Source organism: Chlorocebus sabaeus, chromosome 14, assembly GCF_047675955.1.
Source record: "Chlorocebus sabaeus isolate Y175 chromosome 14, mChlSab1.0.hap1, whole genome shotgun sequence".
Classification (NCBI taxonomy): domain Eukaryota; kingdom Metazoa; phylum Chordata; class Mammalia; order Primates; family Cercopithecidae; genus Chlorocebus; species Chlorocebus sabaeus.
The window spans coordinates 46,116,775-46,133,716 of NC_132917.1; the positions used below are offsets into that span (position 1 = coordinate 46,116,775).

Sequence of the window (16,942 nt, forward strand, 5' to 3'; positions counted from 1 at the left end):
ATAAAGGAAGACACAAAGAGAACAGGATTCTTCCTGGCGAGAGAGAAGATTGGACTTGTTGGACTTTACGTGCCTCAGATTAGGGTGGCAGCAGGCAGCACTAACCCTGCCAGGTGGCATCTTCAGTCTCAAGATCGCATGTGTTCCTGGGTCTCTTTCTACTCAAAGTGTGAGGTCACAGACCAGTAGAATCAGCATCATCTGAGGGTTGTCAGAAAGGCAGAATCCCAGGCTCCAGCCTAGATCCTACTGAGCCTGCCCCTTAACAAGATCCCTGCGTGATTCCTGGCCACAGCAAAGGTTGAGAAGTGCTGCTCTGGGTGACTCCATAGGCAGCTGTCAGCAGCACTAGTTCAGACCCCAGATTTGATTCACAGAGGTGAGAAAACACCGACGGACACACACACACACACACACACCTTGAGTGTCTGCAAGGTGACTCTTCCCAGGTGGAAACCGCCTATTCTAATTAAGAGCTGAATTAGAATTCTTAGAAAAGATCTAGAACAGTGAGCAGCGTTGAGGAATCCACAGAACTGAAGTCATTGAAGTGGTTTTTATCTGATGTCTCCAGTTTGTACCACTTTGTACTACTGATGCTTTAGAGGACACCAAAAGAACAGGTGTGGGGTTCTTTCTCTGAAGAGTATGTGGTCTAGTTAGAGAGAGAGAAGCCACAGAAGTGAAATCAAGGGAGAGCAACACAGGGCCGAATCGTGCGTGTGTAATCTGTGAAGTGGGACTTGGAGGAGAAGCCAGTGCACGTGAGGCGTGAGGCCTTCCTAGCGAAACGGATGCATGGGAGACCTTGAAATACGAGCCTAGTTCAGACAGGCCTAGGACATGGAGAGAGTATATTCCAGGCAGGGAGTGGGAGGGGCAGCAGCAGGAGCTAAGTTCCCCCTAGAGGCTGAAGTGGGGTGGGAAGCTGCTCCCCACTTGCCCCACAGAGTTTGCTTCATGCCGAGGAATCTGTTTTACATCTCAGGCCCTTTCTTCTTGATTCTACTGCTGTGCAATTTGTCAATTTTCTTAGCTGAAGGCAGTGTTGTAGGAACAGGATGGCAGCACAGGCAGAAGGGTTTGAGCCAAACCACAGATTGTGCTGTTGGAAGCTTGTGAGATCCAAAGGAAGAAGGCTGCTGATGGGTAGATGCCCTAAGGAAAAAATCTAAATCAGATCTGGTAACAGCCTGATGTGGGGAAATACCTTCAAGCCCAGAGAGGTGGCACCAAAGAAAACAGTCTAGTGAAAAGGAAACAACCTGTGGCAGTTGTAGACTCCGCAAGCAAAGCACAAACCTTTTTTTTTCTTTTTCTTTTAAAGGCAGACTTCTCCAAGCTGAGAACTATCCCAAGTGGGGCTGGTCTGCCAGCTGAGGGGCTGACCTCAGGCAAAAGGGTGGCTAGCGTGTCTCACTTTGCTGCTTCCCAGACCAAGTGTATGTCTCAAAAAGCTCATCAGATTTAGTATCCTAGAAGGCTTCACCCTCAAGATGCCCAGCTCCCCTAAATCTTTTGAACCTGTAATAGGGACTTGCATATTATTGGCCTTGTAAGGAAGGTCACCCAGTTACAATCAAGAATATGGGATTTAGGGTCAAATGATCCAGGTTAGAGTGCTGGCTCCATCACTGGGTGATGGCTGGGCATGCCACTAACATCCGTGGGGTCTGTCTCCTAGTGTGTAAAATGCGAGTGATATACCTACTCTGCAAGATTGATTCCAGATTAAACAGAAGCAATATGCTGAGAGTTCTTTACTAACCAGAAGGAGTCACACGTGGTTGTTTCCTAGTTGTATAGTCAGTATCTCAGCTTGCGGAGGTTAATTAGTCCCTTAGCTAAAGCCTGTATGGTGTCAAGGGTCGGGCAGTGGCAGACATCAGAGGCCACAGAGAGCAATGGAGAGCCAGGCAAATGCCTCCTGCATCTGCCGGCTTTCTCCCTGCTTTTTCATGAGTGAAGACAGCACCAGGTCTTTTCTGTACATCCCTGCAGTGGGTAAGATGAGGGGTGGGGAAGATGGAAAGAACCCTTTATTTTACACTGGGGGAAGAGGTCCTGCTCATCAACAAGGGTGACCCTCTTCTCAGAACTGGATTCGAGTCAAAGGAAGCCGCCAGTCTTTAGCACAGCTGGTGTTCTCTTCAGATGCTTTGACCTGTGTATGCATAAGGAAGAGAAGCAGTCTAGAGAGAGCTGGCCGTGGGGAAAGGAGGCTGAGCCTGGTTCCAAGGCTGAGACTGTTGCATGTTCTGTCTTCCTTCCCTCTGATACTGCCCTCTGAAGCACCGCAACCCGTGCTCTGTGCTCAGTAATGCTGGCCGTGGTCCTGAGGATGCCGGTGTTGCCAAATCTGCCGACTCAGCTTTCATGGGGTGGGGGTTGGGTCACTGCGAGGTGGCTATGGGGAGCTGGCAGCAAGCTGGATACATATCTTTTATTGTAAAATAATAAGCAATACCTGATGCCAAGGTAGTCACCATGGTGTTATTTATAACAGCTAAAAATTAGAAACCATAACTGAAAAGCAATCAGGGAATAGTAAAATGCATTGTGGTTCAGCCACATGATATGATATTGCCGGCTATTATGAATATTTTGAAAGAATTCTTAATGGGACATCCTGTTAAGTAAAAAGAGCAAAGTATTAATTTATAAATCCAATGAGATCTCAGTTTGTTTTCTTCATACCTTTTTGTATTTTTGAAGTTGCTTATGCTAAATATGCATTACCTTTATCTTCACCAAGGCATTTTTAAAAAGGAAATTATGTGTTGGGAAAAGCTAGGTTATAGATGGACAGATAATGAAGGTCTGTTGCTAATCGTGCCACATGTCCAGCGCTGCTTGTCAGCAGGCGCTCTGTTCACAGGTTATTGAAAAAGCCAGAACTCGGGGCTTTTGTTCCAGTTCCACATATTCCCATTACCTTTCTAAACCTCAGTTTTTCCTTATCTCTAAAATGGGAATGATGGTAGCTGCTCTTCCTATCCTACTGTGTGAAATTTACAAGGTTAGTTACAGATTTCCAGATTCACTCACAAGTGTTTTACAGACTGTAATGTGTGATCCAAATGTAAAGTGGTATTATTCACTAATATGTACAATAAAGAATGCCCCACTGTCTTAGCCCATTTGGGCAGCTACAAGATACCATAAACTGAGTGACTTATAAACAACAGAGTTTCATTTCTCATGGTTCTGGCTGCCAGGAAGTCCACTATCCAGGTGCCAGCAGATTCAGTGTCTCGTAAGGGCCCACTTTCTGGTTCATAGCTGTGTCTCCACATGGTGGAAGGGGTGAAAGTGTTCCCCTGGGCCTCCTTTACAAGTGCACTAATCCCATTCACGAGGACTTCACTGTCATGACTTAATCACCTCCCAACGGTTCCACCTTCAAATACCATCACATTGGGAGTGGGGATTTCAACATAAGTATTTTGAGGGGACATAAACATTCAGACCTTGGCACCCACTAAGGCTTGGGCTTGAGGAAGCCCAGCACAGGGACAGTTCATTATGATTATTCCTGTGTATGTACAGCTTTTCCCAGCTGGGCTGGGGAGTCCACGTGTCCTCCGGTTACGTAAGGAGCTGGGTTATCTGGAGCCCCAGATGGGCTGCTTAGTAATTGAATCTGCTGCTCTCTTCTATAAGGCTGCCTGGGGCTGAGAAGGCCAGAAGATAAGTATCTCCAGTCAGCCCAAGCAGAATTGACCATTAGAGGGCCACGCTGGGTGAGCCCCAGACATTACTGTCAGCTCTGAATGCAGTCCAGGCCCTCTGCTCCAGGGACACAGACCGTCAGAGTAGGTCAGAGAGCTGGAGGCTCAGCCCCAGCGGAGGGGAGGTTGGGAGGCTGAGGTATGAGACGCTTTCCAGGATTCCTCTTTCAGGGAAGTGGCAAGTGAAAGCATTTGTCCCTGTTTCAGCCACTCCAGTCTCATGTCTTCTCTCTTCTTTGTCCCCTCTTGTAGACTTTTGATATACTAGTCTGGATTATTAGTCTTATCTCCCAGATGGTCTGTGGTCTCTTTCAGGATAGAGACCATGCCCCTCAGGAGAGGTGTGTATATTAAAGCATATTAATGCCTTTTTTCTCTTGTAAAAGTCTGTCTGATCTGGCCAGCTCCTCCTGAATTTGCTAATTTATATTTTCCATTCTGAATTTGTAACTTTTTGTTGTTTTGCTTTGAGATGGGTTCTCACTGTCACCTGAGCTCGAGTGCAGTGGTGCATGGCTCACTGCAGCCTCGAGTTCCCAGGTCAAGGGATCCTCCTGCCTCAGCCGCCTGAGTAGCTGGGACCACCAGTGTGTACCACCATGCCCAGCTAATTTCTAATTTTTTTAGAGATAGGGTCTTTCTGTGTTGCCTAGCTGGTCTCAAACTCCTGGGTTCAAGCAGTCCTCCTACCTCAGCCTCCCAAAGTGCTGTGATTAATAGGCATGAGTCATTGTGTCTGGCCTATTTTCGGTGTTCACTATCTAACACTGATACCTTTCCTCCCCTTTGTGATAGATTCCCCTACTGATCACTGCAGCCGTTGGACATCAGAATGTATCTAGAACACTGACCACTGGAACACTGCCTGCATCTCAGACATTTCTGTCACTCCTTTGGAATGGCCCTCAGAGCCAAGACCATTCTTTTCCATACCTTCAATTGTGGCAAAGTCTTATCTTTTGAGGGCACATTTTATCCTGTCAAACAACCACAATCCATCCACAGCTAAGTCCGGTGAATAACGGGGTGGGTAAACTGGATATTGTTTAGGGTTTGAAATGAAGTGTGTCCTTTGAAGAGTTGTGACTGATTTTCTTATGTGGCTCTGAAGTTAATTGTAAAAAGACTTCCCAAAAGACATCAATGGCCACCCACGGGCTTCTCCCAAGGTGGCTTCTTTGAAGGGTAGCCACCTTCTGTGTGGCATCCATTTCAGCTGTCTCATTACTTTCATCTCCCTCTTCCTATTAGCCATAGCGCCTGGTACAGTGGTGATCATGCCAACTCCTAGATAAAGAACTATTTGGCTTGTGATGGTGACTTCAAATTTGCTGGACACAGTGCATGGTAGAGGGAAAGAGTGTGGTTAGGTTTTGGAAGTGGATCTCGGTGTCAGTATTCCATAGACACATGATCACAGGCCCAGAAATCTATGTATTAATAAGTCCTCCAGGTGATTCTGATGCAGGCTAAAATTGAGAACCACTGCTCTACAAAAATGGGGCCAATAACACTTCATCATTTAAGTGAGGCTCAAATGAGACTGTTTATTAAATGCACCTGGCCCTAGTGCTAAATAAATGTGTTTCCTTTTCTTCCTACTCTTTGAGAAGGTGACATAGCTGTTTGCATCTCCAAAAACATTTAAGTCCAACCCCATCTGCCTCCCCCCACCACACACCCCCACCCACCCTTCCTTTAAAAACTGGCTGCTTTGGAACTGTGGTCCTCAGCCCTGGCTACACATGGGGAGCTTTTAAAACTCCCATTGCCCAGCCTGCACCTGAGACATTAAATCTGAATCTCGGGGGTAGAGCCCAGGCATCTGTTTTTTAAGGTTCCTCTGGTGACTCCAGTGAGCAGCAAAACTGAGAACCACTGACTTTGGTTCTGCCCCAATAAGTATGAGGACCAGTGACTCTTCCTCATCTCTGGGACCTGGAGCTGGGTGTGTTTCTCCCATCAGACAGCCCCTGTACAGCAGCCACAAGCCTCATGGAAGTGTCACTAGACCTCTCCCAATTGCATTTGACCTTTATTTCCTCCATTCTCAGCTTCTTGCAAATTGGCACCAGCTTAGAATTTCACCATCAACCAATAGACTGATCCCAGCTGGCTTAATTAGCTTCAGTCATCTCTACCTGCTGAAACCCATTCTGTTTCTAAGCCATTTAACCTTATAGGGTAATAGGCATATTGTTCTGATACCTGAATGGCCACAGGCATTAGGCATGTGAGTTCTAATCACTCTACAAGTCTAGCTCATTAGGCAGCCAACCCCTCCGTGTTACTGGTGACAGACATCTTGGGGCCTCACTCCAGGCTATGTTCATATGGAAGTCAGGAACCAAGATCATCTTGACCAAGAACAGATCATCCTTAGATTCATGACTTAAGTAGGGATCCCTAAGCCATGCTTGGAGCAGTGACCTAAAAGATGTTTTTAAGATAACGAAGCTCTGGGCAAAGAGGTTTATCCTGGATGAATTGTAGCATATCTCTGCTGACAATTTTAGGACGTTCAGTATTGTTTTATCTTTTGACCGGCTGCCTGGTGCTTAAGTGGTTGTTAACTTTAGCTGGGATCAAATGTTTCAGAATGTGAGCTTCCACCTCGGGGAGACTAACTATAAATTTGTGCATATTAAAATGTCCAGGGGAAAAAAACCAAACCCAAACAAACAGAAACAGCTTGTTCTTCACCTGCGGCATAGATAGATACTGTGGCAGGGTTGGACCTGCTGCTTTTATGGAGCACTGCCGAGCCACATCTGATAAGATTCTACCACATTCCGAGCACTACTGTGACTGGCACCTGTGTCTGCTAAGGCCCACAGTACTGAGTCCCTTCTTCCCTCTCCGACCCCATCTGAACTCTGATGCTAGTTCTTAGTCCTACTCTTAACATTCCAGGTGTTCTTCTAAGGTGAATGGGTGCTCACTTAAAGACAGGAGGCTCCCCTCATGAAATTTTTGTCACTGTATTTAAAAAAGTCTTAGCCTCTTCTTCCCAAAGTATGTGTGAACATCCAGGTTGTGGGAAAGTATCAGCACAGCACTGGGAACATCAAAGTTGTATAGTAAATGATAGTTTCCTTGCTGCCAATGGAAAAACTTTTGATCTTGGACCCAGAAGAACTAGGTTTGAGACAATGTTTTTAGCAAATTATTTAATCTCTCTAAATCTCCACATCCTCATTTATTAAATGGGGATGATAGTTTTATCTCTCAGGGTTGTGAGAATCAAATGAGATAACACATGTTAAGAAAAAGTGCTTTCCGCAAAGGTATTATTATTTGTCCTTTTACTTTCAGCTGGCATCCCACCTCCCTGACTTTTGAACCAAGAGGCTGCCTTAGATTCTCAAGCTTTCTTTTTCTGGAAGTTAAGATGTTGCTGTTTCTTTATTTCTTGCTAAAGCCACTATCTCCTACCATTAAGCAGTGAGAAGAGTATCCCCCTAGGAAGAGCAGGGTTCTAGCCCTATTTAGCTGGATTGCTCTAGGCAAGTAACTTACCTGCTCAAGTGTCTGTTTTCAGATCTGTGAAAGGGGAACAGTGACAACACCTGTGTTGCCCACCTCACTTGGTTGCAAGGATGGAATTAGATAGGAATCCCCTGTGTATTTCAGGACTTCTAAGTGTCTGCTCACTGACTACAAAGCCTTCAATGGCTTATGTAGGCGTTGGCTTTATGACATTGGGCAAATGACATACTATGTCTGAGCCTCAGTTTCCACATCTCTAAATTGTGTAAACAATACCTACTTTATTTTGTTGTTAGGAAGAGTATAATGAGCTAATATATGAAAGGTTCTTGGTATAGCACTAGGCACAAAAATTATAGCAAGACTCACATATCAGATACCATTGTCAGAGCATTGACTCCAGATTGCCTTTTCCCTACCTGGCTTTTCCTCTCTGCCTCTTCTACTCCAAGGAAGGGGCCAATGGCAGAGGGAAGCCATGTGCATGCAGATATTGGTGTTAATGCCATAGCCTGTGCTGGGATTGCTTTTGCTTCAGGATGGCTTATCTTGGCCCCTGATGATGAGGTTATGTGTTGATGATGCTTTTGTTGGAGAGCCCAAGAGTTAGTGCTAGGGAATGAAATCCAGCATCTTTCACCTGACTCTCATGACCCAAAGGCATGATGTGTGTGGTTTCAGCATCCTGCCCTCTTCCCATCTTCCTTTCCTGTGCCAGAATACGTGCAATTCTTTAACTTTTTCTCCACAATCAGGTCAGGATTAAAATGCAAATGGGAGGGACTAGTATAAAAACTGCCACTAAAGGTCTAATCAGGGCAATTCCTGAGAAGGTGGGGAAAGAAGGGTGCAGGAGTAGGTGTCCTGAGGGTTGGAAGTCAGGGAGAGAGGGAAACAGGGATTAGGTAAAGGAAGCAGAAAAGGGAGCGAGGACAAGAAAAATAGTTTCATTCATTTCACAATTTTTCTGAAGGTTCTTCTTGCCCATCAACAGCTGTTGGACAATTCATCCTTTAATCCGAGTATATGATGCTTAATCCATCCACAGAGCTGGACAGTCTGTCTTTTTAAATGAAGCAAGTTGTAAAATCAAAACAGTGCTTCTGCCCCAAATCTTGAGGGATTTGAGAGGCATGTTCACATTCCATGAATCCCAAAATACAGATTTTCTGTCCAAATAACAGGCTGCAAAGCCAAACAAAAGGAGGAGCAGTCTCTGGAATCTCAGATGGCAGGACAGAGCAAGCCAGCTGGAGCTAACTGAATTGAGGCCTTGAAACCTATGAACCGCGCTGGACACTTTTTTATTTTATCTTATTTATATTTTTATAGAGATGAGGTCTCACTATATTGCCCAGGCTGGTCTTGAACTCCTGGGCCCAGGTGATCCTCCCATCTCACCCTCCCAAGTACCTGGGACTACAGGTTCAAATATTACCATGCCCGGCTTAGATGCTTTTTAAAAAAATAAAAAACAGATTTGTTTCTTTATTAAGTATGTAATATAGGTTATTTATAGAAACACAAGAAGACACAGATAAGCACTATAAAACAAAACAAAAACCAAAAAAACTTCCTGTAACCTCACTACCCTGTAACTGCTAACATTTGTGAGTAGAAGGAGACAGGACAGTCATTGGTGGTTAAGTGCCATGATTCTGGGGCCCACCTGCCCAGTGCAAAGCCCAACTTCCCCATTTACCTGCTGGAGGCCACAGGTGAATTACTTGGCCTCTATGGGGCAGTTTCCTCATATGTAAATTAGGTATAATAATAATAATGCCTACTTCCAAGGGCAGTTGTGTGAGTTTAAATAAGCCAAGATGAACATCACACACCGGGTCCTATTGTGGGGAGGGGGGAGGGATAGCATTAGGAGATATACCTAATGTAAATGACGAGTTAATGGGTACAGCACACCAACATGGCACATGTATACATATGTAACAAACCTGCACATTGTGCCCATGTACCCTAGAACTTAAAGTATAATAATGAAAAAAAAAGTACTTGTAAGAACTATTTCTGTGATACCTACAATAGTAGTTATTATACATCTAGCCTTTCTCCTATATAAGTTATAGAAGTATTATGTATAATACATTTCTATGAAAATAGAATTGTCCTGTACTGTTTTGTAACTTTTTAACTCTCATGATTGCCTTTTCATGGCCATCTTTTTAATTAGTATTAGCTAATATCGATTGCTTACAGTTGGTGGAACAGGCTTAGTGCTAAAGATTTTATATAAATTATCACATGTAGTCCTCACAATTAACTCTGTAGGGTAAGCACTATTGTTGTCATTTTACAGATGAGGAGACTGAGGCTAAGCAATTTAAATTATTTATTTACAGAGCTAACGAGCAGAGAAGTTAGAACTCCAATCTAAACATTCTGGCTTTTAAATTTGCCTGTGTTAGAACTTGCCATGGACTTTATAAGAAAGTCCAGGATTTCTTTAGGACTTCCTGAAAAGAGGCAAGCTTCAGTGCGTGTCATCTTTCCTTCCACCCTGCAGCAAAGAGGAGAATGCGGCTGAGACAGCCTGGCAACCTATGCTGGCAGTGCTTAGCAAATGTTTGTGCCCACTCCTTTTTAATCCTTGACAGACTGCACGTTGGTACTCTAGACTGTTGGGTGTCTGGCTAACTGTTCTTGGGCTGTAATGGTATTTTCAGTTTTTACTGTGGAAATCACTCTCTGATATGAAGCGGGATCTAGGGTTCAGTACTACTCTTAATTTTTTCTGAATGTGTCTTATGCAGAAAAATAACCTTAAAGCAGTTTTTTATCTTGTTCTCCAGAGCCCCTGACAAAGCCATCTGAGCCACTGATCATAGCTTCCTTACCCTTCTCTTTCCATCCCTGGACATTCACCCCTATCCCCAGATAATCCAGGGCCAGGTCCCAGGCATTGACAGTTAATTTATTCAGCAAGTCTTTGCCCAGACTCCACCCATGTGAAGCCCTGTTCTGGCCTTCACAGGGCATGCAAGAGGAGGACGTTGGTTGCAAAGACACCAACACACACAAAAGCAGAGCTAATAATACAAAGCAGCTTGTGTGTGGCTCAGATGACTGGTGTGAGCCCAGATCAGTCCAGTGGGGGAGTGTGGCTGCGCTGTGGGTTGGGGCCGTGGGGGTATCCTGGCCAGAGGTATGATAGGCTGACAGTAACCTTACCGGGACTAACCCCTTCTTCTCCACTTAGGAGTAGCTCGGAGAGGAGGAAGGAGAAGTCCCGGGATGCCGCACGGTGCCGGCGGAGCAAGGAGACGGAGGTGTTCTACGAGCTGGCCCATGAGCTGCCTCTGCCCCACAGCGTGAGCTCCCATCTGGACAAGGCCTCCATCATGCGACTGGCGATCAGCTTCCTGCGAACACACAAGCTCCTCTCCTCAGGTAAGGCCAGCAGGCTCCCCTAGGCTGGGCAGATGCCAGCCTTACCAGCATGTTCCTATATGCAGGGGGCCCTTCTGCTGCCAGAGCGGGAAAGTCTTCCCACTACAGAACTTTCACCCACAGAATCACCATCATGAGTGCTTTATTCCTTCGTGTTAAACATCTCTCTTCCAGCAGTGACCTTCACTGTGAATCCAGCCGTGAGAGGAGGGCAGGGACAGGACCAGGGAAGAACACGGGCACCCAGGGACTGGGGAGAACACGGGCTGGGAGAACCAAGGGCAGCTTTTGCTGACTTCTCAGTTTGTTGCCATCTGGCCCATAAGACCCATCCTCCACACTAGATTGAGTCTGTAGGACGCCTTCTCATCCTTAACTTCCAGTGCCTTCCCTAGAACAGCAAGGAGGTATGCCCAGATGATCTTTTCCCTCTGAGAAGCCAGTTAGGCCAAGCAAATCATGTAGTCACTCTGAACATTGGTTTCCTCATCTATAAAATGGCGTTAAACATACTTCTTGCCCAGGCTGTTGGTGAGAATGGACTGAAATGATGTCTGTAAATCACCTGGCCTGGCTGAGCTCACTCACACTGGGGAGTCCTTGACAGCTGACAGCTGAGAGCATCACCCCTCCCCAGAAAACAACTGGTTCTCCCGTCCCTGGTACCTCTGCAACTCCAAAGTTCACACAGCATTTGCTTTTTCTCAGTTACATTCTTCAGGAAACCATTTCCTATGTGTCCTGACCAGAAACAGGTGTCCTGAGAAGTCTTCTGGTTTCAGATCCTATGTGACATTCTCATCAGGGGTGTCAGTTCTGTCAGGATGCTGGGCAGCGTGTTGTGCTCCTCCCCGCCTGGTCTGGTGCCACAGGTGGGGACAGTGTCTGACCGGTGAGCGTGAGGGAGGCACTCAGGGAGGGAGGGTTCTTTGGTGGTGGTTTTTCAGTTTTCCGGAGTAAGCCTGGTGCCTTGGAGACGGTGGATTCCACCATCCTGTTATGAAGTGGCTATTCTGGGAAAGAGGGAATCCAGTGTGAGGCTGGGAGGCCAGACCAGAATGTACTATTCTAGTCCCTGGAGTACAGGAAGGATATGGGAGGCAGACTTTCAGAAAATAGGACGACAGTTCAGTGGGCCTGGGGTTGGAGGGCTAGGGCTAAAGAGGCGAAATGTGCAGACAAGAGCAGGAGAGCCAAGGGGGAAGATAGGGTCTATAAATACTTTCAAAGAACAATGCAAGACAATGGCAGATACATGGTCCTAGATGCTGCAGAGAGAGAACAGTGGGCTGAGCCCTGGCAAGGGTTGGATTGCTGGATATAAGAAAGGCCGGGAGACTCCATTACAGGGCATTTGTGCACCCCATCCCTTTAAAAAGGCTTGTCTTCCTGGATAACTGAGGGCAAAGTCAGCTAATGTTGCAGTCATCTTTACATATAAAGAGTAGACAGTGGGAGGATTTCATGACTGGATGAAGGCCCCTTCCCCACAATGAGACCCCTCTCTCCTGCTTTCCTGTTGTGGTACTTGAGATTCTGCTCTTAGACATTAATTCCTTTGGATTAATCATTGCTTCCTTCATCACCACTCCAATTCCTCCACCAACACAAAGCCCCAGAAGGGGTAATACAGGTTGAGTATTCCTTATCCAAAATGCTTGGGACCAGAAGTATTTTTGATTTTTTAATGTTTTCAGATTTTGGAGTATTTGCATTGTATTTATCAGTTGAGCATCCCTAACCTGAAAATCTGAAATTTGAAATGCTCCAGTGAGCATTTCCTTTGAATATTGTGTTGGATTTTGGAGCATTTCAGATTTCAGATTTTCAGATTAGGGACAGTCAACCTGTATATTAATTGTAGAATGCCTCTGACTAAATTTGGACTCGTTGAGTGTTTCTCCTTGTTACACAGATAAGTGAAGGACAGACAGGTTAATATTGCTCAAAGTCACACATTTAGCACATGGTGAACCTGCACCTGGAATTCAAGTCCTTTTGAATTTTGGTCCATGGGAAAACAGACTTGGGACGGCAAGAGCACTTTGTAAACCTGGTCAGGCTAAGATGTTGACAAAGATGTTGACAAGGGCTGGGGTGTGGGGTGTGGGGTTTGGGGGAAGGGAGAAGGTAGGGGAACGAAGGTCAACAGAGGCAGCTAGGGGCCAGTGTGATGGGGAGGAGGTCCTCACACATTCAGAGAATTATTCCTGTTCTTCCCCCTAGTGCAGGGGTTCATTTTCCATTATTGCCCTCCTGGGCCTGGCTGTCTGTCTCAGTGGTTCAAAGGTTGGCCTGGAAGAAGGCCAGGAGTTAGGCTGGGCTCTCTGAGCACATCTACCCGTGTGTGTGCTGGTGTGAGCCCTCGTGTGCTGATGAGAACCCCTGTGTGCTAAACACACCCACAGAGATAGGACCAGAGTGGCCACACTGGGACATCCCTTATCTGTCCCATCTCAGGAGCCTGTTGAAAGTTGTGGACACAAACTTGCCTGCCCTCTGGCTGGGCTTGGCCCTATACCAGCTAGAGCCCTTAGCCTGTCAGCTCTGGTCCTCTCTGTCCCAAGGAAAGAAATGAAGGAAAGGGATAAAAAGTTTCTACTTTTGGCCATGTGGTCCTGCTGTCCTTGAAGAAGTTCTCACCGAACGAGCACAGCCCAGGGAGGAGGAGATGGTTTCTCAGCACCCGCTTTTCTCTGACTTCTCTCTTAGACTTCTGCTACACATTCTCTAGACTGATTGTTGAATTACTTTCAGAAATTGTGAGACAAGATCTTTTTCTTTCTAAATCGTATTTTGCTTTTCCAACACATGTAGCATCATGAAGAAGAGTTCAGGATTTGTGGGCAGATAGACCTGCACTGGAATCTTAGTTTGGCTGCTTTCTTTCTCTGCAATGTTGTAAAAATTTCTCTTTGAGCTTTAGTTTCCTCATCTGCACAAAGGGAATAATGGTGTTTACCCTGCAATGTTATTTGAGGATTGAGATAATAGATATAAAAGGCCTTATCCTCTAGCCTGCCACATATTAAGGTCTCAATAAGTTACAGCTTAGAAATAAAAATTATTATAAACAAATATATTGATTTATATTAAATATAGGCTTCTGGAGAAATGATGTAAAAGAAAACCCAATGTAAATTCTTACTATCCTCTAACCTACCTTCTAGCAATTTCTATCAAAATGCAGAGTTGTCAAGCTTTTCCAAGGCAAAACAACCCACACATTCATTATTTAAGCATTTCTAACAAAGGTGAGTACCAATTTTGGCTCACTTTATAATAGGAAATAGCTGGTTGCATACCTCAAAGTTCAAAAGGCTAAAAAATACCAGGTTTTTCTTTAGAAAAGTTTCTCTTTACTTAGTAACATGTTTCCCTTTGATTTTCACAGTAGGCTGTTCTGTGTGGGAATGTTGGAGAGGAAACCTCAACGTTGAGAAATTCAGGCTGTGGGTCTGGGCTGCCGATTGAGATTCATATCACAGGAAGCAAACTGAAACAATAGCTTTATGATATTAGCTTCCACGCTGGGCTGAGGACAGAACACACTCTTACAGGAACATCGGTGGAAATGCCACTTGATTGTCTTAAATCCTCTTTCAAGATGAGCCCCACAAACCATGAGCGAATCAGGGTCAACTCTGCATTCTGAGGGCATTAAACCGCAGTGAATATACAAAATTTGCTTTTCATTGTAAAATTAAATTTTGGGCTTGCCCAAACTCATGCATGATGAAGTCAAATTCATTTTCCATGGAGCTGGAGATCAGCATGAAGCAAGGTTTCTAAAGAGAAGTGTCAGTTGCATTATGGATTCATCATTTCCTTAGCAAAGACATCAGTTATAACAAGAGGTTGTTTTCCTGATCTGTAGACTACTAAGGGAAAGATACTAAAATGTGATTTTAAAGTTTTTAAGGCTTGATATGACCTTCCCATGCAGGAAAAGTGGGACAAAGAAAGAACTGTGCAGGCAGATACATGTTCTGGTACCCTCTCATATCCCACTTTCAGACTTCTGTTCCCAGGCTTTCACCCCTACCTCCGCCCCTTTGTCCCACCTACTCCAAATGAAGGCCTTTTTCTGTTCTGTTTGGAAAGAGCTCAATAAGCTGATTCATGTGAGGATGTTAATGGGTGAGAACAGCTAATATACAATCTCTTCTAGAGATACTGACTTTGTTCAGATCATTCCTTTAACTTAAACTAAAAAGTCTGCTCAGTCAATAGATGTTTGCCGAACCCAGTCCTGTACTACATCTTATGGGGAGGGTAATGCAGAGAGGCAAGATAGGATAGTAAGATATATATGCAAAGAACAAAGGCATGAATCTCTCCTAGTGGACTTTCAGGACTTCCAGGGAGCCCAGGAAGATCAGGAAGGACACAGTGCCTTCTGTCAAAGGCATCAGAGAAGCCCAGGCCTGCTAATGGTGGCATTTAAAGGTGTGGCTAAGGATCCAGTAAGCAATCCCAGAATGATTTCCCTGTAGTTTGACTGGCATTGCTCTTGCAGTCTGCACATCCGGGAGGGCGGGGATTGGGGGTCAGGCCGTGGGTCAGGTGGAGGGGAGGAATCGGTTTAGGCAGAGCCTTAGAAGGAAGGCCCCTGTGGTGGTCACAAAGTGGTGACTGCCAAGCACGTCTGAACCAGGAAGACCCCATCATAATGGCTTTAAGAACAGTCAGAGCAGTCCTGGAACTTCTCGGAGTAGGAAACAAGAGGTAAAGTGACCTTGGTCGAATAAAATTGCAGCCAGTATTCTGACCAGCAGCACCGTGGGGCAGCCTGGTCTCTGAGACCACTCAGGAGGCTCTGCTCTGCCACTCTGCCTGCTCTCTCCCAATGCACAGCCCCTGCTGCCCAGGAAGTCCCACCCCACATGGGCGGTGCTGCTTGAAGGAAATGAGCGATGCTCCGGAAAAAGTGCTCCAAAACCTCAGCCCGCGCATATCCTGGCTGTGGGGAGTCATCAAAGCCTGTTTACTGGGGCTATTTTTAGCATTAAAGAATCTTGTTATGCTCCCCAGGATGGGCATGCGCCGTCTCAGCAGAGCACCTCTGGTTTTAATGACCCATCTCTCATCTTTGGGGTGAAACCCTGCAGGGTCCTCGGAAGCAAGTAACTGAGATCTAGAGCCCAGAATGATTTACAGACCAAGTTGGTGGCTTATTGAGCACCTACTCTGGGCTCCTCACTTGGTTCTGACCAAGAGTTGATGCTGGATTGTTGCATCACCTTACAGCAGTTTATCTCTGTCTTCCCCACCCGTCTGTCAATTCCGAGGGGATTGCTCTTACACCTTTCAGTATCCCTGATTCTTCTTAGGACAGGACTGAGCACACAGTAAGTGACACTTGCGGACAGATTACCTTGTGCCTAGCATAAAGCAGACATGAACACAGTAGAAACTTCATAACGGTGTAGGGAATGAGTCCATTTTTCCATGTCCCTAACACTGAGTAGGATATTAATGGTACATCAGGGAAGACACAATGTTCACAGGGGAAGGGGCAGAGGGGTCTTCAGCCGATTTGTGACATGAGCCTCCAGGGTGACTAATCTCCCCAAAGCAATGCTTTGAGATGCCTCCAGGGTGAGGGTCTACCTCCTGGCTCCACAGCTTTCATTCTCAGCTGCAAGCTGGGAGTGACCTGGCCAGGTTCCTTCAGAAGCTCCCAGGAGAATAAGCAGGTGCTGTGAGGGCAAATAGTTCCATAGAGGGAAGAGACCCTGCCCCAGCCCTGCCGTTGCAGGGTTCCTGGGGCCAACCTGGTGGCTTCCTGCTCCTCCAGCCATTGTGACCTTAGTCCCAAGACATTCTGTTTCCCTTCGTGGCCCTAGATTGCCCTTCTCCCTCCCAGAGGCCAGCTGACCCGAAGGTGCTGTAGCCAATTTCGCCACCTCCTGGAAGTAAATGCACTGGGCATGGGTGGAAACCAGTTTGGCTGTGTTGGAACTGTTAAAAACAGGAAGTTTTAAGCAGGACTATTTCCTCTGGGACTAGTTAACCCAAATAGGGTTGTCTTGGGATTACTCCAGATTTTGAAGTCAGCGTTACCACTGAGATCAAAGAAATTGAAGAGAAAATATCTTCTCAGTTGGCTAGAAACCACAGGGTTGGCCTCTGTGTCTCTATAGAAGGTGGTCACCTATCTGGTGTGATTGAAGTGGCGCTGAAAACCTCTCCTCACTCATCTCCAAAATAAGTCACCACCTGCCAACACAGGCTAAATAAGGTCACTCATAGGACCTTTGAGTTGAGGTAGTAGCTCTCAGCATATGGTCCTATGAGTAGCAGGGTCAGCATCA

At 45.8% G+C, this 16,942-nt stretch overlaps 1 protein-coding gene across 2 annotated transcripts in view; it reads left to right on the forward strand.

Moving 5' to 3' along the window:
- EPAS1 (endothelial PAS domain protein 1) overlaps positions 1 to 16,942 on the forward strand; it is an 89,843-nt gene that overhangs the window by 39,968 nt on the left and 32,933 nt on the right. For both annotated transcript variants that reach the window (XM_007970745.3, XM_007970744.3), the window contains exon 2: positions 10,435 to 10,625. In XM_007970745.3, coding sequence (XP_007968936.1) covers positions 10,435 to 10,625 — 191 coding nt within the window. The remainder of the gene's footprint in view (positions 1 to 10,434; positions 10,626 to 16,942) is intronic.